The 23,305-nt window shown below is 36.6% G+C and overlaps 1 protein-coding gene across 1 annotated transcript in view; it reads left to right on the top strand.

The window, feature by feature from the left end:
- The window catches only part of PDHX (pyruvate dehydrogenase complex, component X), a gene marked incomplete at its 3' end in the record, with an annotated part of 34,429 nt that extends 11,361 nt beyond the window's left edge, over positions 1 to 23,068 (top strand). Inside the window, exons 3-10 of the mRNA XM_010191258.1 lie at positions 198 to 298; positions 6,396 to 6,601; positions 8,649 to 8,747; positions 12,514 to 12,688; positions 14,225 to 14,372; positions 18,369 to 18,427; positions 19,808 to 19,966; positions 23,004 to 23,068. Coding sequence (XP_010189560.1) covers positions 198 to 298; positions 6,396 to 6,601; positions 8,649 to 8,747; positions 12,514 to 12,688; positions 14,225 to 14,372; positions 18,369 to 18,427; positions 19,808 to 19,966; positions 23,004 to 23,068 — 1,012 coding nt within the window. The remainder of the gene's footprint in view (positions 1 to 197; positions 299 to 6,395; positions 6,602 to 8,648; positions 8,748 to 12,513; positions 12,689 to 14,224; positions 14,373 to 18,368; positions 18,428 to 19,807; positions 19,967 to 23,003) is intronic.
- Positions 23,069 to 23,305: the final 237 nt, after the last annotated feature.

Raw genomic sequence — 23,305 nt, 5'->3', positions numbered from 1 at the left:
CTTTGAATCTGAGTGCTTTTAATTGAAAATGAAAGATAAAATATGATGCATAATGATGGGGGGCCAACTAGCTATGGCATATGTATTCAGGAATGTAAAATGGCTGTATTATATGGATAAATTCCTATTTTCCATAGTTAAATAGATCTGAAAGGAAATTTAGGCTAAGTATTCTTAAGTTCTGTTATATTTTGCAGGTGAAACAGTAAATGCTGGAGATGCATTGTGTGAAATTGAAACAGACAAAGCAGTGATTACCATGGAATCAAGTGATGATGGCATATTGGCTAAAATACTGGTAGGGAGCCTGCCTTTCTAAGTAGGATCATATAACTTCTCTTTAGACTGTTGTTTAGAATATTGCCTCAAAAAGTCGTTTAGGTAGCTACCTTTCTTTCTGCTTGCCTTTCTGAATACTGCACTTACTTGCATTCCTAGTGAGAAATAATTGCTCTATTTTATACATGAACCAGACTACTGGTACGTGATTCTATGTATGTTTAATGGATTTTCAGTTAAGCTGATTGAATTATGCTTTGTTTTGCACCTTATGAATTACATACTTGAAATACTGCATTTTATGACACGTCTTTCCCTGAGTTATAGAAAAGAAAGTTACAGTGTTAGTTGGAATATGGAATTTTGGATGGTACTTTACCCAGGATTCCTGTAATCTTAAAATTAGATTGATTAGGCTTAATATGAAGAATGAGAACTAGGTTAAATGTAAAGTTCTCTGAAAATAATCTTGGAGTATTTGTGCATATGTGCATATATAACAGAAATAATGCTCAGTTTGTTTGAATTCCTTATTGATGCCTGGCTTTAAATCCAGTTCTGTACCAAGCTGGAAGCAGTAACAACTGGACGACGGAGATCAAGATTAAGGATTTAGTTCTGCATTGCTTAAGGGGTGCTTGCAAGTCCTGTGCTATTCTTTACGTACTGTATTCTAAAAAAACAAGTAAAATTCTGTATGTTTTCCTTTCTCCTCCCCCTCTTTTCTAACTCTTTTGAAAAAATGTATCTTATTTCATAATGACCTGATGTTAATTCTCATCAGAACTTAGAAGAGTGAGGCTGTAATTCTGAGGTCGTCTGTTGCTGCCTCTGTGTAGAAGTAAATATTACAGTTTCTGAAAACTGATATTAGATGCTTAAAAATTAAAGGAAATTACATTTTTCATGTCCATTAAATACTTATAATTGGAAATTAATATTTTAAAGTTTTTTATCTTTAGGGAGGGGGATGAAAGTTGTTATTAGTTCTCCATAAAGACAGAGAAAGGACTTTTCCTTCTTTTCTATGTTCACCACTTTTTCTAAAATTTTCCACAATTTCCAACTTTGTGCTGTATCTGTAGTTCTAAAAAGGGTGGATATTGACTTCTAAATATTTTTCTTCTTTTAACTGACATTGCTAAATAGTAAGTTTTCCCCAGATGTTAATTTGGTTTTTGTAGCACCCTGGAACTTTGGAGGTTTTTGTTCAATTGTGGAACAACACATCTAGTAAGTTTCAGAGAATCTATTCTGCTATCCCAGGGCAAAAATCTCCCATCAAACGTATTTTTAAATGTGTTTTTAGTCTTCATATAGTTGTTTTAATAACTGCTGGGTGAGTCATGCTTTCACTATTTTTAATTCTCTCTTCTTCAATTTTGAATGTTTCTGAAAATTGTTTTGCATTGACAAAATCTTGTGCAACCTCTTCATTTTTTTAATATGAAGTGCCTATTCCGCATTTAGATACTGCTTTGTTAGATTGTGAAAAGGAGATACGGGGTTTGTCTCTGTCAAAAGTATTAAAGAATGATTCCCAGAGAGACATAAAGAAAGAATAGCAGACTCCAATATTGATTTTTCAAGTTTCTTTAATAGTTTCTTTAATTTATTGTGACTACAGGTAGCACTAGTATTCCAGAAGCTGTGTTTTTCCTGTTTTGTATTCCAAATACATTCCAAGTTACAAAATTTACTTCTGTGTATTGCTGTTGTGGCATGGTTTTTGATAGATCAAAACCAGAGACTGTGGCAACTACATGATATGAGTATCATGGAGCAGTGACACTCACCCTTAGCCAAGAGCATTCAATAACAATCATACGCCAAGAGCTGAGTCTGAGAAGGAGATGCCAGGGGATGGAAAATATCTATAATGTCTTTCAGATTAAGGAAGGAGAGGCAGCTTTACTGGAGTAGCATGAACAGTTTTTTATGCAATCCCAATCTTTAATAGATTCTTTTAATCCTCCTTTTAGGAATCTAGAAATGGTGGGCTTAAGTACTAGAGTAGATATCCAAATAAATTATTCCAGTCTCCTAAAAAGTACGTAAGAAGCCTGATGTTTTGGAAACTGAAATAACAGAGGAGCAATAAGAGCCGAAACTTTCTGTGGTTTTGGGGGGTTTGTGGTGGTGGTGGTTTCTTTTTTGTGTGTGTGTTTCTGTTTGGGTTTGTTTTGTTTTTTTCTTAGCGTAAGTATGATCCTTAGTAGCCTTTCTACAGCATCCTGTGGGTATTTCTGCGCTATATTGGGTGCCCAGTAGACATTTATGTAAGGTTTGTGACATTATGCTTTCTCAGGTTTGTGGACAGGGAGGTGATTCCTTATTGAAGAAAATACCCTTCTACAGGCTGGTCCAAGGTTTCAGATGTGACAGAGTTAATGGGAGACGTCGGAATGTTTGGTGCATTTGAGTTATCAGCATCTGGCTGAAGTTTGCGCACTTACTAAAAGAAAGGAGGCAACAATTTTGTGTTCTTTGCTGCCAGCTCCAATTCAACACCGTCTTGACTGAATTCAGTATGGAAAACTGAGTCAAATAAACATACTGTCTGCATAACACCTTGGTTTTTGCCTTTAAAGACAGAAGGTTCATTAGATTAAATTAATTCAACTTCTGTAACCCTTCTGGGTTTTGTCTTGACTGTATAATGTGTGTGTGTGTGGTTTAAGAAAGAGAAGGCTAACAAATAGATACTCGTGCATATATTTCTCTTTTGTCCGAATGGGTCTTTTAATGATCACATCAGATTCAGTGCCATATGTGGTAAAAGATTAAATGACTGAAGGAAAGTATGAGAAGGATAATTTCAGAATGGTGGTTATTCTTTCAGTAGAGTTACTTCGTAAATTAACACTTACTTTTTTTGCCTTAAATATGTATTATAAATTCAGTTCAACTTAGATCAAAAATAGATGAATGATTAGGAACTGGATTTAATATCCATTACTGTTTTCTCATTCATGACCTAAATGAGAATTGGTATGAACTAAAACTACTTTGTATAAAACTTCTGCTGCAGAGTGAGCCAGCCTATGTGCCGTCCGTATTTCTTCTCAGTGTAGGAAATAAATATTTCCTTTCGTTTGGTGTATTTGTGTTAGTGACCAGAGCACTGTGCAGCAGTGGCAATGACTCCGAGGGAATTTCATTCCTCTGTGCACTTGATCTCCAGCTTTTTTCCTCTGTCACGGCTCACCTGTGCTTTGTTGATTTGTCAGCAAAGTTAGGATCTTTTTTACTCTTCTTGGCTGTGTGCACACAGTTGTAGAAGTATTGTGAAGATACTTATTTCAGGTCTTTCTGTAGCTGAGATTCTGGGGTTCATTGAGATTTGTGAAGAGCCATTTTCTTATGAAAATGTAGAAGTGACTCAAAGATCCAGGATATGAAAAGTTAAGTAAAGTAATAATTCTTCTTTGTCTGTTGTAGTTCTGAGCTGCAAAGGCTGTGTCTTTAAAATACGTTTTTTTAAAAAATACGTGTGTACACTTTTTAAAAATGAACTTTGCATTCATCTGGGATGGAAACTTATGTTGAAAAATAAGGAATGCTGGTGTTTTCACAAGTGTCTTGGCGTGGTGAACTTGAGAAAAAACATAATTGGCTTGCTCTGAAGAGTGATATTTGACAGCATTGATGGCTTTGAATGCTCATATAATGCTGGCTTATAGAAAAAGCCTAACTAGTCTAAGTGTTGTGTTACATTCCTAAAAGCTCAACTATCCCTGTTGGATTTCTGCATGTGTTACCATAGCACCATTAAAGCACTCTGACACCAAAATTGTAAGGACTTGACACCACTGCTTCTTAAACAACTCGGTTACAATATGTTGACTGCTTATAAAAATGTGTTTTCTGTTGCCTGTGTAAGCCTTTGTAAAGGAAAGAGAAGACAAGGCAAAAGCAATTGGTTTTTTCTTATTTTGGAAATGAATGTTAGCTGCTGCATATCAATATATTATGCAGAGTATTTTGAACTTGGGGGACATAGCAATTTTGCATCCTTGTTGGTATGGATCAGACATCTGAGTATTAGACTGATAGGTTTTTCTGAGCATGGTTTTTCTAAATACCTTGTTCAGTGCTAAGTATTATAATGTAAAATTATTAGAGTGAATTACTTTGGTATTTTCTATGTTTATGGCTTTGTTTTCTTTTGTTTCAGTGACTAGGTTAGGTAGGTTATGTTTGTACTAGCTTCAAGCTGGTGTTTTGCTTGATTGAGTGGTAGTAACACTGCAATTATATGTAGCTTTACAAATCTGTTTGTCAGTGGGCCTTTCTGTGGTAAGATCTTTCAGCCTTAGACAAATAAGTTCAGGACTTTTGGTAGGCATTCTGTCATCCCCAAGTACTTAAAGTCATCTCAATAAAAATAAAATATGATCAAGCCTTGATAGACTCTTCAGACTTTCTTCCCTCAAATTAAGCTTTTCAGAGTATTAACTAAGAACAACATATCAAGAGATCAGACCAAGAAATATTGAACCAGTCTTAAATGGTTTTTTCATGTAATAAATACTCTAAAAGTACCCTACAATTACACTATAATTTATATAGTGTTCACGAGGGGAGAAAAGTGAACTGACAAAACTGTAAAAGTGAGATGTTTTATCAGGAACATATTGAGAACAAATTGCCTTTCCTAGTGTCGAGTGTTGGCCCTTCTAGCAAGGGAGCTGAGCAATCCTGTGAAATCTGCTATGTTCTGTCAGTGGAGTTAACAGTGAGCAGACAACAATCTTTTTCTGAGTAATAACGTTCCAGTATTTGCATCTCCCTGGCACAATCTTTTTACAGTGTTCTGTTTTGTTTATTAGTGTTTAATGCCAAGAAAAGCCAATTATGGTAGTAAGAACAGTGTGATACCTGGTACTGTGCATACTTTTATTTTGTGTGCCTATCTTTGGGCTTTTCAAATGATAGTGATTTGCGTCTTCCTGTGTAAAGTGCCAGCATTGCAGGTGTCCCTGCCTGTGGCAGGGGGGTTGGACTAGATGATCTTTAAGGTCCCTTCCAACTCTAACCGTTCTGAGTGAGTCTGTGAGATGTACCAGCTCCATTTGAGGCAAATGTCTGTGCAACATGGCTTTATGGTAGAAATAGAATATCCATTTCCTTTGCTAGAAAATCAGCTCTATTTGGCCTGGTACGGTCCAAGCTGTATTTGACTACACATGGTCCTAAAGGGCTATCTTTACGTTTGGTCTGACACCCTGGAAATGTCACTGCTTTTGAGAACCGGAAGAGGGGTGCTTCTGCAACCACTGCCGAGACTGTAGGAGGAGCCCTTCGTTAGCTTGTTAACAGGACTGCCGTGCCTTTATCTGCCAAAGCATCAAATGTATGCTTAGACTGTGATACAGATATCTTTTTGTTTTTAAAAGGAACATCTATATTATATTCGCCTTATCCATTCCATTTAGGTTATATTTAGATTAGATTATCTTTGTCTAAGACGTCTGTTCTGATGTTCTTTGAAACAGCGGTCTACGTACTACGTAAGTGCTATCACTTTCTTGGTGGATGGACTTATTTGGCGCCAGTTATGTTAAAAGAGACAAACACTGAGGCGGAAGTTAGTGGAAAGCAAATGTTATTTTTCAGAAAGAAGTAACAGGGCTCGGTTGTTGTTTTGGGGTTTGGGTATCTTTTTATTCCCTTAGCTTCTGAGTTTACAAGCTTGTATTTTAAAAAAGTGACACTGTTAGACACAAGGTAGAGATGTCAAAGTACATCTGCTCAATGTCCAGCAAACTTTTCAGGCTCTGTTCACAAAGATTAGGCATCCACATTTGTTTTCAGTAGCTAACGTGATTTTATTCTTGGAGGTACTCTGAAGTCTGCAACTTGTTTACTTTGATTTCTGATTGTTAACTTCTAGATGTGTGGAATTTGGGGGCATAAGTTAATATTCTTCACCTTATAATAGCAACTGCAATTAATCTCAGTCATGAGTTATCTCATTAATAGTAGGAATAAAATGGGATCTATTTTCTCGAAGTGTCATTAATATGTCTGAAATTTTCACATCTACCATTTTTAGTCTTACTAGTCTAGACAGCGCAATATGTAACTTAATGTTCTCAATGCCTTAAATTTAGGTGGGAGAAGGAAGCAAAAATGTACGCTTGGGCTCTCTAATCGGTCTGCTGGTAGAGGAAGGACAGGACTGGAAGCAAGTTGAAATACCAGCTGATGGCAGCGATCCATCTTCTCTGGCTCCTCCAGTAACTGTGCCTACGTCAACTCCTCCAGCTCCTTCAGTTTCCGCCCCTCCTAAACTGGAACATCAACCTGGAAAATTGCAGTAAGTTTCTATGTTTATTCCTAAATGGAACATCTCTTTAGTTGTTAATATTTCAGTTTTATTTAGAACGGTAAGGCTGAACCAAGAAGAACCTTTTGTCCCTTTTTACCTAGTACTGAGCTGTTAGTCCAAGAGGGTTTCAGTACATGTGAGGTATTAAAGCCTGTGTGAGGTATTCTGCCCAGAATATTTCTTTGCTTATAAGACAGTTTTATTAGAACGTCTTCTATGGATGTATTTTTATTCTGACATACAATTGCTTTATGAAGGATTGTAAGTTTAGATTAGGAAGAAGTTGTGTTTGAATACAATAGATTCTAGTTCTTATGCATCAGATGCTCAGCTTACCTATAACTTGTTTTTTGTTTCTTTTTAGGAGAAAAAATTAAAAAACAAATGGCACACTGCAAAACTCTCTAAAGCTCTTGCACATTTGATATTAGAAAAAAAAAATCTTATTTTCTTAACAGTGGAATGTGGAAAAACTCAAAACTGTGGGTTTATGTGCTTTTTGTTAGTTTTTTTTCAATTTGATCTGTTAGGATACTCTAAGCATTTCAGACATCTTAGAGGGGGATGTGTTAGTCAGGTAATAATATTCTATAAATCACTCGTTTGTGTTGCAGAATGTATCTTATTTGGAGGTGTCATTCTTTATTTGTAGTGGATTGTGATAACATAAAAGCTGTAAAATTATAGCCTACTAAAGAAAAGAGTAAGAAACTAATTTTGGTAGCATGTGCTCACCACTGTTTGGTTTTGGTTGTCACAGGTTTTTTTGTTTTTGTGTTCTGGTTTGTGTGGGTTTTGGTGGGGGTTTTTTCTGTCTGATTTACTATCTTTGCTTTTGCTGTCAGGATTTAGGCTCTCCTCGTGCAAGTGGAGGAGAACTAATTGAGGTCATTGCCCAGAGTTGCCTGTAGTAGGAGGATGATCCAAGTAAAGGATCCTTGAAAGGATTAAGTGTTGGATTTTAATACCAAAGAACATCAGAATTGCATCTGTTTCACTGCAACTGTTACAGATGTATGAGCATTTTTGGAATCAAGTGATAATTTATGACAATTGTGTTTGGTTTTTTTTGGTAAGGGTGCAATGTGGTGCAAATATAGGCTCTCTTAGGAAATAATGAATTTGAGATTTTGTGTAAAGACTTGAAACCAAGTATTTATCCTTCTATGAAAATGTTGCTGCTTTTGTGTCTGAGAATTCTGAATGTTTTTCTATACATGTTGGGTTTTTTCCTCGCTTCAGAAAGCGAGTCATACTGAGTTACACTGGATGCTCTGTAGCTGTGTACTGTGCTTTTTAGTTGATAACTGGTTTTGTTTCCAGGCAGAAATGTTACTGTTGAGCATACCCCATGTAGGTCAAGATGGCAGGTACATGTTTGCTAGTATTGTAGTATATTTTAGATATGTGCTGATTAAAATGTTTGAGAGTGGCAGGGCTTAATATTTAGTGTTCTAAGGCAGACACTGAATTATGCAACCATATCTCTATGGCTTTTGCTTTCCAAAAAAGTAGCCACTTCATTAAATTAATCCTATAAAAGAAAATTGAAGCTAGGGCAAAAGTAATGTTATAATTAGAATTAAGCTACATTAAAGACGCAATTACAGCTAGCCAAACACATAACAGAGATGAGCAACTCTCTTTCCTTAGCTTCTAAAACTCATTTTTTAATATTAGTATAACAAGCTGGTCTTAAAAAAAAGGTATTTGGTTCTTCCCTGATGACCCTGTTCCAGGAAAATCCACGAGTGTATTGTATCGCTTCTGTAAGATGAAAGTTTGGACATGAGTTTTCCACTACTTATTTTGATCTCTATAAAGTCATTATTGTGCTTTTAAATCCAACCTTGCATTAAAGTTTGGTGAATCAGTTGACTTCAGTGTTAGAACCACAACCTTTGTACAGAACTGTTTTCTTCCCCAGCTGTTGCTTCTGAAATAGAGCATAAATTGTGTAGTTTCTCTTCAAATACGTTAAATGAAATAAGTTAATGTTGTTGCTGAAATAGTTTCTTTTTCCTCATTTCTTTAGGGTTCGTTTAAGTCCTGCAGCTCGCAACATTCTGGAGACACATGGGCTAGATCCAAGCAATACTGCACCTTCTGGGCCTCGAGGAATCTTCACGAAAGAGTATGTTGATTTTCCAGTAAAGCCACAACCTCATATTCCCTTATGTCTTCCTTTGAATCTAGAGCAGTCTCCATGAACTTCAAAAGTCTGTTGTTGTAAATAGCCATCTATTTTTCTTAGCTAAATGGCTTAGTTTAATTTAAAAAAACCTGTTGATGTGGAGAATAGCTTAGGAAATACTGTAAGATGCCTTCAATTAAAAAAAACCTTTGTTTCTATATCCCATCTGAGATATGCATATATATACATGCATGTTTATTGTAACTCTCCCATCTGAGATATATTTATATCCCATCCCGTACTGGTTTATGAAAACTTCTTGTGGTAGATCCAGAGCCCTTAGCCTCGAAATGGTGCATTGTCTTCATATTGGCATGTGGGTTACTGGAGATGAGGGTTTTGGCAGGAATACTTATTCTTGTTCTCAGTAAAATTATTCTTTTTGACAAATGCCATAATTCACCTACACAGACCTAGTTAGCTGCTGTGATTTTAGTTCCATTCAAAGACAACCAGGTCAGTGTTTCTTGGAATTGAGAGAAACAGATAGTGGAAGTCTGCTGTTTTTTCAAAACACTTTTTCCTGTGATCTTTGGCTGAGTTAAGATAAAATAAGGAGTTTATAATACCTGTGCTGTGTAACAGCAAATTATCAGAGTTTTTTCTTAATTATGTAAGTGTAATGGTAATTTATGGTATGCTACTAGGCTATGGCAGGTGGAAACCCTCTAGGACTTTGAGCTCAGTAATTAACATTCCCTAGTTGTCATGGAGATGTAGCAAAGACTTTTCTGTAGCTATGAGAACTATCTAACAAAATCTTCTTTTGTCAGAACTGCTTTCTTCCATATAAAAGATTTGACTTTGAAATGTCATTTTAAGATGTGGATTGTGGGGGGTGGGGGTTAACCATTCTTTTGAAATGCTGCTAATCTGTCAGATGCCTACAGGCCCTGCTGTTATGTTCAGTTTGAAATGAAATGTTTGCAGATTTTTGTAGAGAGCTGCTACAGATACTCAGGGAAATATTTCATTGCTAACCTGAAATTACTGTTAAAATACATGCCATGATTTATAGCTGAGTGACTTATGGTATCTTTTCCAAGTAGACTAGCAATTGGTTCTTCGAGGGAGTTGCAAGTTCACTTTTCACTTTTAAACTCTTGAGTTTCCTTGCTGAACGGGGCTCGCACCAGATTACAAGAAACAAAGAAAGACAGACATCTATGTAAGCAAGCAAGATTCTTGCCCCCCAACTTTATATATTTAAATTCAATTCACTGTAAAACTTAGCAGCAATAGCAGCTTTCAACTGATAGCTTTCTCTGTCATAAACTACTCCCTTTGTAGGCTGATACTTCATTTCTCATATGTATCTCTGCAAGGCTGAACTAGGTTGCTTCTTCCAGCTTTTAAAAATATTTTTAAGCAATATTCTCTGCTTTCTTCAGAAATACACTAGAAAACTGATGTCAGTAGAAAGTAACTCACAACTTCCATCAAAAGTTGCACTGAGTTTCTTGTCATCAGCTCAGACACTTGTTTGGGAGATTAAAACTGTTGTTTGTTTCAGACCACTTCTGCCCTTTCTTCATCCTGTTTACTAGTGATCTAGAGATTTCTAAGTGCAACCATAAAACGGTGTGGAGCATAGTTACCAATAGAATTTGTTTTTCTAAGCCATGTTCCTCCCATCTGTGCCTTCCTACCAGCTGTCACTAAGTTGGTGTGATTTGGGATCTGAGCTGCTCTGGCATTTGCATTTGCAGCTTTCAGATAAGGCACAGCGCACACATGTAGGGCTGGTTTTCCAGAGTAATTTCATGTGTATGTATTGAGTGCAGACTTACAGTGGGATTTAAGCTGCATGCAATTTACTGGCTACAATTACAGAGGAGTGAGTTCCTTGTATAATATTGATAGTGCAGTGAGTCTGATGCCTAGAAGTTTGATGTGTATTTGTATTTTTATATATGTACGTTTTGTATATCTATATATATCATAGTCCTGCATGAGTTAAAAAAACTCCAGAGTGAATCCTCTAATCTAAAAATGAGCTCAATATTAGCACTACAATTTTGTCTCAAATTGTAGTGCTTGGTATGATTTTCATTCAATGAAATCTAATTTTTTCCATAATACAGTAGTTATGTTAAATACTAAAAACTTATTTTTGAAACAAATTTTGGCCAACATGTTAATTTGGGAAAATAACTTTAATAATGACAAATTTATATCGTAAGTGCAGGGTTTTGGTTTTTTTTTTTAAGTTTTTAGTATGATTTGCTGAGGTATGTATTGAAGCTAAAAATGGAAGCAAGTCAGCAATCAGTACAAGGCATTACATAGAACATACAAAGCTTCTGTTTTAAGTTCCTAGTTCTGGAGTGCTACTTTGTTAGGAAGAACTAAGAATACATAATGTTCTGAGATTTTGTGCTTTCCTCAAAAAATTAATAACCCATAAGCTATTGACACTCGGGAATAGTCTCTCACTCAGGCAGTAATCTAAGGAAATTAGATAGCTTTGTTGTTTAGTATTTATGGCTTATGTTTCGAAGCCATGGTGTGGTTGTAAGCAGTCTGATTTTTACTTTTATTTTTTAATTTCCCCTGACAGTTTTTGCAATAAAACTTTGTGCACATAAACCTTTGTGTACATGCTGTGGTGGTGTCTTCATGAAGTGATAGAGATTTATCCAGGGCATATGATACAGACTTTTGTTATCAGGTCTGGAGTGTAAACAGGGGAGATCTGTGACTGATACAGCTCTTCTAACAAGTCGCTAGTATAGGAGCAGTTACAACTGCAAAACAGAAGTTGGCAGTAGTGGTGGAAATGCAGTCTTTTCTGTTTAGCCTCGTAGTTATTAACCTTTAGCATGTTGCTTTATATATCCAATACACCTATGGTACATGTAGTATTATAAATTAAAGATAGGAGTTTACTTATGGCAGTCGTATTCTGCAAGTGGGAAATTTTGTGGTGGTAGCTGTAGCAGAATAAAGACTGAGAGAATGCTTATAGAGTAGATGAGGTTCAGCGACACCTAGACTGTTAAGTGGTACTTGGTTTTTGGCTTAGTTCTTCAGTGTGGTGCTGTCTTTCAAGTTGCTTATTAGCTGTAGCAGAATAAAGACTGAGAGAATGCTTATAGAGTAGATGAGGTTGGGTGGTACTTGGTTTTTGACTTAGTTCTTCAGTGTGGTGCTGTCTTTCAAGTTGCTTATGAAGTACGGACTTGTATACTACCTACACCTGTTTGTGCATATTTATGTCAGAAAGGTACAGAGAAATGAATGACAAATGAAGTGCTCAGTTTTCTGTGAGCACTGATTAATTACATTACATTCAAATTAGTTCAAATATAACAGATGAAACAGCTTTTATTTGAGACTTTATAGCCTGAGTAAATGTACTCTGATATTTTATTTAGGAGAAATGTTAGTGCAGTTCACAAATTACCTTGTACACTTGTAATTAGTTACTAGTTGAGTACTATGCTTCTCTAACACGTTTTTTGTTACTACTAATTCAAGCCCTTTTACTCATAGAAGTTAATGGGCATTTACTGAAAAGACATCACAAGAGAGATACAAAATTCCTGTAAGTTAATAACAATCATCTTAATGTTTGGTTTGACAACAGGAATTTAGAATGCACAGAAGTGGCTAATTAATTAAAATAAGTGATGGGATGGTAATACTTCTGGAATTCTTGAAACAGTTTCTTTGTTGTCAGTATTTCACTGTGTTTAATTACTAGGGATGCTCTCAAACTTCTGCAAGAGAAGCAGAAGGGCAAACCCAGTGAACTGAAACCTCTGGTTTCTCCAGCTCCTCCACAGACTACTGCAGTACCTTCTGCTTCACAAGCAACAGCAGTGACTTCTGCTTATCCAAGGCCAGCAGTTTCCACACCAGGACAACCTGCTGCACTGGTAATGTTTCTGTTAAGTCCTCAACATTGCTACAGCGAAATATCGCCATGTCTACTTGAGTAACTATAGGAGAATTGCAGAACTGGAGAGACAAAGGAAACTAAGGCCACCCAGATGCCAAGCGCAGTGGCATGCACTTGTTAGTATGTTTGAGTGATTCTAAAGCAGTGTAATTCGAACTGTAGAGCTCTCGAAATTGTAGTCTGCACGCTGATTTGTGTAACTTGCAAGCTGAAGCCATAAAAAAAACTTACATTGCAGGCGTTGGAAAGGGGAAAGTCAGAGAGGCAGCAGTTTTATTTCAGTCTCCAAAGGAGAGGATGCCACTAGTTTGGAAATTGACTGGAAGTTGACTATGCACTCCTGCCCTCAGTCCTGGCAGGATCAGTATGGTAGTGTGTATTTCGAAACTTGGAGAAACTGGCTTATTTTTACTGTATCTCATTCATTTGCTTTCCTGCAATGCGAGTATATGTAAATGTCCATTGATGAGTTGTCAAGAAGTGAGGAAGGGAAGGGCTTAGTTGCTCTGAGAAGTCATTTTGCGAAGTCTAGCACATAAATACAGTTTATATGTTAATTCAAAATGCTAAAAATACCAGAAATGCACACTAGTAGAAATTGAAAAGCTATTGTGAAATATGATGGGAGAGAACCCTTCTGGCTCTGGAACTAAATTTGAAGTATCTTTACAGGTTAAAGTTCAGTGTGGCTTTAATTGATAATGTTCAAAAAATGCTGCTTTTTTTCACTGGCAAACAAAGCACAAAAAGCTCAAACTTAGATATTTTTCCATTTCAGAAAAAATATATTCCTATGGTTGCACAGAGCATACATATAACAACTTTTTGTGTGCTGAGTACTACTTGGTATATGTGCTATAGATTAGGTATACAAAGTAATGTTTTACAGAATCACTTATTTTCTTCCTTTCTGTGGTCACTGATATTTCAAGAGATTCCTGGACTTGCTTCTATGAAGGAGTTGGGAAAACTTCTACCTTGAAACATTTCTGAATATATTTGGAAGGAGAGAGAATAACAAGAAAAAAGAGATGCAGTAAAGCCTGTCTTAAGGGACCACTCAGAGAGCTGAAAAAGCAGTAGCTTACTGAGGATTTATACTCTATTATTAATAATTTAAAGAGAACAAAGCATATTCCGAGCAATATGCCAAGTCTGGCAGATGTAACAGTGCTTATATACTCTGACTGAGAATTAATGTCTGAATATTTGGCCATACTGTCTTTGAAGTAGTCTGCTAGAACAGTGTGATTATTTCTATACTGTAAAGTGAAACTATATTCTATAAAACCTGTTGTGTTGATCCAAATTAAGTGGAATAGGGTAGAACACTCAGTGGACTTAATTGTATTAATTTTAGTAGTTGGAATGTAACACTTACTGATATCTAGGGGATATCTGAAGTGAGCAGGAGTCCCTAATAACAACACATCAATGCTGGAGTCGTGTTTCAGCAAAGGGGTAGTATGTTTGCTTTCTTGATATTTAATAGACAGCATTTGATTTCTTTCAGGGCACGTTCACAGAAATCCCGGCTAGCAACATCCGAAGAGTTATTGCTAAGAGATTAACAGAGTCTAAAACTACTATACCTCATGCATATGCTGCTGCTGACTGTGAAATCGATGCTATTTTGAAAATAAGAAAAGAATTGGCCAAAGGTTAGTGACTAAACTGATTTACTATAACATGTAATACTAATGCATCGTTTGTCTTGTTTACATAATCTTGCCCAGGAGGTGTAGATTTTTGTATAAGCAGAACACTCTGCATTCAAATCATCTTGTTCGGTTTTCGGTATGTTGGACTTGAGCCAAGTTCCCTGTGGTTATTGAGTTGGACAACTTACCAAGACATAGGAAGACAGAGGTGCTACTTTGCCAGCTAACACAACACTCTGTAGATAACTGCAATTTAACACAGAACTATGCATTGTCCAGTAGGTTTTTGCTTCCTTTCATTCAGATGCAGCAATTTTTAGCTTCTCAATGGTTAAAATCTCAAATTATTCATGTGAAAGATAAGGAAAACTTCAAATTAAAATATATTCATGTTGTTTTCTAGTTACAATGTTAAAATTTAGTTTTGCTGGCCTGTGTTGAATTTACTGGAAAAAGAAAGCTAATGCAGCCCCTCAAATTCTGGGCAAGAATGGCTTTGTCCATGGTGAGGAAAGAAAACAAGTTCTTAGCATGTGCCAGCCAATGCATGGACTGATCTCAAATAAGAGAGGAAAAGGAGAGGTTGGGGGTTTTTTCCTAGCTAGCAACGAGCAGTAATAAAAGTTCATGGTTTTGTGAATAGATACCCTGCTGTCACATACCTTTTTCTTTCTTGAAAGGAAAGAACTGGGCACCGAACCTTGGGAAATGAGTAGGTGTGAATCATTGATTTATAAGGCACTTGTATGAATGCACTGGAACGCTGGGATTTCTTGGTATCCCAGGGAGATACCAACTTTCATGTGCCTCTTTATTCTTAGGTGCAAAGTACTCATTGCACAATGTGCATTAAATAACTTCTCTGTAATAAATGATTTTGTGAAGAGCAAAATACGGTTTTCTGTCACTGAGGAGACTACTGTCAGTTTTAAGTCAATGAAATTTAGGCTCCAAAGTTGTATAAATGCTTCAGACCAGTGACACATCATGGATTGGTAATCTTTTAAGTAATATTTTTATTACTGTAGTTTTGGGTGATGATCCACAATTAGTTGTTCTTCAAGTAAATGATGATGAAATATTTCGGTGATTTGACTAAAATGTTCTTGGTGCTGTTCAGCTGTATTTCTTCTTACGAGATTGTCTGTTGGGGTTTTTCTAGCATGATGAATGGTAATAACAGTAGAACAAGAGTTGAAAGATATTTTTAGCTTTTGTATTTTTGAGGAGCAGGGGAGGCTGTTTTTTTGTTTTCTGAAAAAATTGTATTGTAGTTGCCCTAGACAGAGTGCCTACGTCTTCAGAAGCTTTCTTGGTCCTTTCTGTAAACGTTTTATATGACAAGACCAATATAACTCAAATGAGAAAAAGCAGGCACATTAGCAGTACAATATTCACTGTATATAATTCCAGAGATAGCTGTAGGTAGGTGGAGGTTTTCCATTCTTGCCCTACCCCCCACCCCACAATGATACTATAGCTTTTATATGTGGCTTCTCTTCCAGCTCACATCTTTAATAGGGTTCCCCCACTTGGGTCAGGGTTAAAAACCAGCTTTGTTGTTATCACAGTACAGCGTCAAAAAGTGTCTTCAAGGTCCACCTTGAATTTCTTTACATGTGTAGAAAAGGTTAATGAAGTTACCCTTGGAAGGCTCTGTATTCAGAGGCACCAGCTAGGTTTTAGACACAGGTAAGTGTTCATGTGATATGCCTGTCTGACAAAGAAGTTGATACTCTTTTCTCTCTCCTTGACCCGTGGTTTTTGTTGATACAACAAAAGATCTCCTTGTAACCAGGTATTTCAAGCAATTTAAGCTGTTTTTTCTGTTGGTGTTGTTTGTTTGAGGGCTTTTTTGTTTCTATTTGATTTTGGCTTGGTTTTGTGGTTTTTTTTGTTTGGTTTGGTTTTTGATTTTGTTGTTGTTTTTTTTTCCTCGGGGATATCCCAATATAGAAATCTTTGATGTGGTAGAATAAGACAAGACATAAGCCCTCCAGGAGTATTAGGGTATTTCATAGGCACTTGCTATTCCTGAGGCTTTACCCTGTGAGTGAATTTTCTCTCAGCTTAGTGTCACAGAGCTGTACACATAGGAAGTGGAATGCTGACACTGAAGGGCTACTGTTACGTACTGGTGACTAACCCACACTTGTGTATCCAGTTGTGAGGCCCTAAGTTAAATTAGACTGGTATATTCAGATGTTCTAGATGATGGTATAGGGAGCTGCTTCTCCTTTAACTGGAGCTTTGAATGACTGATTTTTTTAATGCAAGAGTACCCAGGTAATTTTTTGATATTTTTCTTTTTCCTAGCGCTATCTTATTCACAAGTTAATGTCACAGACAATTTATGATGCTGATATTTTCTTTAAGCAGTGGCAGGTCATAAAAAATTAAGTAGAAAATTGTCTTAGGAATGCTCACTGAGATTTTTTTCACATCTTTCCTGCTACTGTGGATTCTTAAAGACTATTTTTTTTAAATGTAGAGGTGGGAAGGAGACATATGTCTTTGCATAAAATCGAATTGCAGACATAGTCCTGGTGATTTTTTTTAAAATAATAATTATTTTTTATTCTTTCTGGTGTAAATGATGGTGGTTTCTACTACATAGTGAGAGAGAACGTGGACGTCTTATGCAGCATTTCCTACTGTAAGCTCCTTTATTTTGAGGGTAAAATATAGCAATTACCGCTGCTGTAAACTTCAATGAGGGTAAAATATTATCAGACATTCTTAATTTAACTGTACTCCTGTATTTTCATTGTATTCCTTCCCCTCTAGTGGACAGTGACATTTTTGCCAAGAGTTAAGAGTGTAATATTTAAATCAAAATATAAAATACCAAAATACATTTGACTGTGATACAGATTTGTCTGATGTTAAATTCTGTCAGTGCAATATAGTACTCACAAATTCCATTGTTTTACTGAGAATTCTGGCTCTCTTCTTATGCATAGATTGTTAATCATGGCAAACATGGCAGGTCAGTTGTGTTAGGTGGATACTTGATTCATTCCTCCAAATTTATGATGACTTAAGATTTCACTTAATGTAATTATAAATATTTTTCTCATTACAAAAGCATTTCTAAAGGTATGTGTATTACATACCATAAACCAGACCCTAAGATGAAGTAGTTTGGCTTCTTGATCTGTCCAGCTGACAGCAGTGATGATAGTAGCAGGGTAATGTATTTTTTTTTATTTTGAGAATTACGCATTTAATATTGTGTAAATATCATTGTTTCCATACGCGCTTTCCCCAGAGCTTTTGGGGAAAGAAAGCTCAGTGTTACACAGTATTTCTTAAGCTCACACCAAAAAAATCTAGTCCTTTCAAGGTTACTCTGTCTGATTCTGCATAATACTGCCGTTTTTAGTGTGTAGCTTTGCATTTAATTTAACAGCTTTGTCACACATATTATTTTGCTGCCTGCTTTAGAATATATCTTTAGCCCATTTTAAGGATTGACAGATGCCTCGACCTTGCTAATTCTTACTTTATAAGCCCCCAGAGAGATCTTCTGAGTCTCTCTGACCCTGCCCCAGTGGTCACTGGAGAATAACATACTTCTGATTTACAGCTGAATAAATGCTGATTTCTGCAGTTATTCCAGTTAATGCATCACAGTACATAAAGAATAGTAGTATTGTTTCTTTATATTTAGATCCTACAATAGATTTCTACATAGACAATAAATATGTAAAGCATGAAGCACATATGGGCTGCTGCTTCTAAGAATGAGCAGTAGTACTCAAGTTTGCAGCTTTTTTGACCTTCTAGTAACAGCTAGCATGAATGTGTCTGCTCAGGCTGTCACTCCTTAATGATGCTCCTTTTGTCCCAAAAGCAGCAGTCCTTTGTCGTTTGAGTTACTTTCTGGCAATGTTTCAAAGAAGGAAATCTGCTGTATCACTGGGATCTTGTCATCACACAAATGCTGATAAACAGATTTTATGAGCAATGATTGTTTACCTTTTTTTTTTGCAGATGACATTAAAGTATCTGTAAATGATTTTATTATCAAGGCAACTGCAGTTACTCTGAAGGTAAGTGAATAATTGACTTTAAAAAAAGTTTTACACTGAAGTGTCAAGGAGATAAGTATTTTGTGAGCCTATATAGAGATATGAATGTGATCATAACAAAGCTTGTAGTTCTTTATCACTTAGTGTCAGGTTTTTTTAAAGCTTTCCAGGTAGAATACTCTTTGCTGTCTATGCTGCGGACTGTAAAAATGAGAACTTCTTAGTAAAGATCCTTTTAGTACAGTTATCATCTGCAAAAAAAACAGTGGATGCTTTGTCAGCAGGCTAAAGCAATTGGCAAGATAAGTCTTTTATATACGTTCTGGTGTTGAAGAATAGGAACTGAGAGTACTGTTACACCACTTCTTCTAGGAGTGGAGTTAGTTTAGATAGAAATAGATTGTGGAGTTAGTTTAGATAGAGAGAATGTGTCCTTACCATACTTTTTTCTGGAATAACTCCTCCACTGTGAAGTCAACTTCCTAATTCCATTAAGGTCATTAAATACTAATCATGAATTTATTGGAAATAGTACCTTCACAGTATCTATTGCCAGTTACCTGAGACTTTGCCTACTTCTTGTTGGGTTTTGGTGGTGGTTTGGGGTTTTTTTGTTTGGTTTGTTTGTTTTGGTGGTGTTTTGTTTGGGCCTGGTTTTTTTCCATTTGTTTTTCTCCAAACTGTTTCAGCTTTATATGGTAAACTCAAAAACCTCACTGTAATTACCAGTAACATTATCTCAATTTTAATTGAGTTCACACAAAAAACCACTCCTGATCCATTTTAGAACCTCATCTGAATAACACTGAGTATAAATGCAGCATATTCTATCTGTAGCTTCCTTCGAGAGTCATGCTTGAGGCATGAGTGGAAAATAGCACACAGGTGTAGTAAGACGTTAATTTCTATGCTTTTAAAGTCAATATCCTGTGATTTATTTGGTTGGAAAAATGACACTGCTTTGTAGCTTTCCATGCTGGGCATATATAAGGTGGTGTCACTGACTCCTAGAGGAATTTGTAGGCTTCTGTTAAATTTTTTCCAACACCACCAAAAAACCTTCTGGCTGCCCTGTCATTTTCAGTTCCTGGAGCATACGTTCACACTTTTTGACAAAGTAAGTTTCAATAAAATAATAGAAATGCAAGCTAATAATGTACATTTATTCTTAGACCCTCACACTGATATTTGTTGTTGTTGTTATCTTGCTCATGGCAGTCCTGATGACAGATGTGACCTGTTCATTTGCCTTCTTTACCGACAGCGTTAATTACCTTGATGAATGTCTGTATACAGCTATATGTCTTAAAGGTTTTACCTTTTTCTTGATAATTGGTTGCACCATTGTTCTTTTAACAGCTGTCTTTTTTTTAACACTCACTCTCTTTCTCTCTCTCCTAGCAAATACCAGATGTGAATGTAACCTGGGATGGAGAAGTCTGCAGACAGCTGCAGTCCATTGACATTTCTATTGCTGTGGCAACAGACCGAGGTCTTATTACACCAATCATAAAAGATGTTGCTGCCAAGGGAATAAAGGAAATTGCTGCCTCTGCAAAGGTAGATCTTAAATGTATGGTAGGCTGAGGAATACAGTAGCTATATAATTTTTTTTTTTAGGAGAAAGTGTAGCGTAATGCAGATACACATTAGTAATAAGGGCGATTTCAAAATGCATCTAAAGCCATTTCAGCATTCCTTAGACTTCAAAATTATTCTTAATTTTGCAACTCTGTTCATTTTTATTTAACAGTAACTTAGCCATCAAGTTATTTGCTTGAATGCTGGCTAAAATAAACCTGTACAGACTTATGCATTTTAATATAATTTTATGTCTTTAGTCCTCATGAGAAAGCTAGATAATGTTAATTTATTTAGTATTTCCAGTCTTTGGGTTTGAACTTATGTTTGTTTGGGAGAGTTCTCCCTACCTTTTCCAGAAATTTGCTTGTAGCTGCTTGTGTTATGCTCTGTGCAGTTATATTATGGCACTTACTTCAGTCTGTGTATCTTTCAGAATGCAGTTCAGTTGAGAATGTCACCCAAAAGGCAGCATTAAACTCCTCAGACTAATGAGCAGTATTTTGGATAGACCAGGTGCCAGTTAGTGACTTGAATCTGTGGCAGTTGCATCCAGCCACAGAAGCAGTACTTTGTGGCAGGGAAAAATACAATTAATGTCCCAATACAAGCCTCCTTTTTGTGGAGGAGTGCTAATCAAAGGCCTGCAGTATCTGAGGAATGCAATAGAAGTAGCAGCTAGGGCATAAAACTGTCCCAAAACTAGACACAAGCTGCACTTTATAAATTCCTGTCTCTTACTATAGTGGAAGGGAACAACCAACAAAGTGTAGCAGAAAAAGACAAGTGTCATGTCACAAAACATTTATAGTTGCATGTTTTTAAGACTTTTTTGGTTTTTCCAGTCCATATTGCTTACTTCATGTTGAATGTATTGTGAAAGCCGATCCTTTCACTAATATAGTAGCCAGACAAGGATGAAAGCCAACTGAGGCTGTTACATTATTCTGTTGAGTGATAAAATGACAAGAAGAGCATTGTGGGTAGTGAAGTATAGGTTGTGCTTTCATTGTCATCTCCAGTACCTGTGATACAGTGATGCAATATTACAAACCTTTTTTACCATAAACTACAGTGTCCTGCAGTTCCCATGATAGGAACATATGCTTGCAGAATGTTTAATAGGGCTATGATAAAGTAAGCATTCATTTCAGATGGAATGTGTGTAACATAGGTCACGCTACTCAGCGTGAAAGTCATTGGTTCACATATATTGCAGGTGTCTGCACCAACAAAATTTTTTCAACTTATTTACTGAATTACTGAAATAGATATGTACCTGACATGCACATGTGGGAGGCATAAACTGCAACTGCTTCTCTACCAGTCTACCTGCAGTTTAGCAGGTGCTTTCTGTGTAGATTGTTTATAGAATCATAGAATGGATTTGGTTGGAAAAGACCTTTAAGATCATTGAGTCCAACCATCGAACCAGCCCTAAGTCCACCACTAGACCATGTCCCTAAGCACGACATCTCCTCGTCTTTTAAACCCCTCCAGGGATGGTGACTCAAACACCTCCCTGGGCAGCCTGTTCCAGTGCCTGACAAATCTTACAGTAAAGAAATTCCTCATAATATCCAACCTAAATCTCCCCTGGCACAACTTGGGGCCATTTCCCCTTGTCCTATCACTGGCTACGAGAGAGATGAGACCAATCCCCACCCACCTAGTTATCTAGACTAAACAACCCCAGCTCCCTCCACCATTCCTCATAAGACTTGTGCTGTAAACTCTTCACCGGCTTCATTACCCTTCTATGGACATGGGAGTGGAAATATCCTAGAAAACAGAGGGGATTTATGGAATTATCTTCTCTAAGAAAGTTTTGTAAATGTGATATATCATTTTTTTTCACATCGTGATAAAGTAGATTTTTATTTTGGGGGTTTTTTTGTTATTTTTTTGTTGTTTGCTTCTACCAAAAATTCCTTGACATAATTAAATGATTGGAAACTGTCATTAGTTTTAGTATTTTTACCAGAAGAGGGAAAGTATAAACAGACTGTGTGGCTTTTACCTGTCTTCCCAGAAACAGATCTGAGCCTCTTTTCCTGACTATGCTTTTGGAAACAGTTATGCTGTAATTTTCACATTACATTTTCCTTGTGCTTTTCTGCCTGCAAAACCAGTACAACACAAACCAAAACCACTAAATGTATTTCGTATGAATGGGATAGATAATATGTTATGCATATATTCCCACTTCAGTTTCTGCTGTTAGTTGAAGAGCTCCTCATTTTGAAAATGTTGCAATCTGACCTTTTCAGTTACCACCTTTTCCGTTGGGTACTTGCAGAGTGTTAGGAACAGGCTGGTTGAATAACTCGCTCTTGACCCACCAGTAACAGCCATTTCATCCCAATTCCCACTCCTTCCATCTAAGGAGACCTCTGAGCTAGAGGCATCGTAGGTGGGGATAAGGTTCTTTTTCTTAAGGTTCTTGTCTTAGAATTTCTTGGGCTATATTTTGAACAAAACATTTGTGGACGGTTTCTTGTGTTATTTAAAAGTAGAAAAGTCTCACAAATTAAATGGTCACAGGGAGGAGTGGTCTTGAAGGTAATTCAGTGCTTAGCTGGAAGAAATAGTTTTCTCAATTTGCTAGAAATATCTTAACTGATACATGGCAGTTTCTTTAAACAAATATGTTAAGAAAAGTAGTGTGAATTTCTCTCATTGGCATTTTGCTAGATACTTTCATCATCTAAAAGCACCAGGGAGAACGGTGGTTCCATTGTGAAAATGGGATCAAGGTTGGTAAGGTGAGAGAACAGCTTTTATTGAACAGTTGATATCATTGGGAAAATGAAGTTGTCTGTTCTAGTGCCTTTGCCAAATCATTACAGCTACAACTACAGTGTTGCTGAGGTGCTTCTGTAAATCCAAAACCAGATGACTTTATAATGGCTGTGTGGTACTTCTAATATCTTACTGAAGTTAAAAGAATTAGTCTATTACAACACTTTAATTTCTTTCCTCTCTCCTCTTCTTTTTCTTCTTTTATTTTCCTTAGGCTCTAGCAAAGAAAGCACGAGATGGAAAGCTGTTACCAGAAGATTACCAGGGAGGATCTTTTAGGTAAATCTCTAGCAGAATTTAAAACGTGCAGTGTAGGTTCAGAACTGTTTTATCCTCAGCTATTCCACTGTGTGTTAGTGCATTGCCTTTTAAAATCCTGCTCCATTTATGTTGAAACTCTGTGATGATTCTGAGGGCCAAATCTAGGCCGTGTCCTGTATTGGGTTGGGGAAACAATCATCTTGGTACAGATTGATTTCATCTGAACCTGGTGTGACATTCATGTTCTTCACACCG

This window comes from Mesitornis unicolor, unplaced genomic scaffold, assembly GCF_000695765.1.
Source record: "Mesitornis unicolor isolate BGI_N332 unplaced genomic scaffold, ASM69576v1 scaffold4549, whole genome shotgun sequence".
NCBI lineage: Eukaryota > Metazoa > Chordata > Aves > Mesitornithiformes > Mesitornithidae > Mesitornis > Mesitornis unicolor.
The sequence above is the reverse complement of the archived record's forward strand: the minus strand, read 5'-3'. Positions and strand labels throughout refer to the sequence as shown.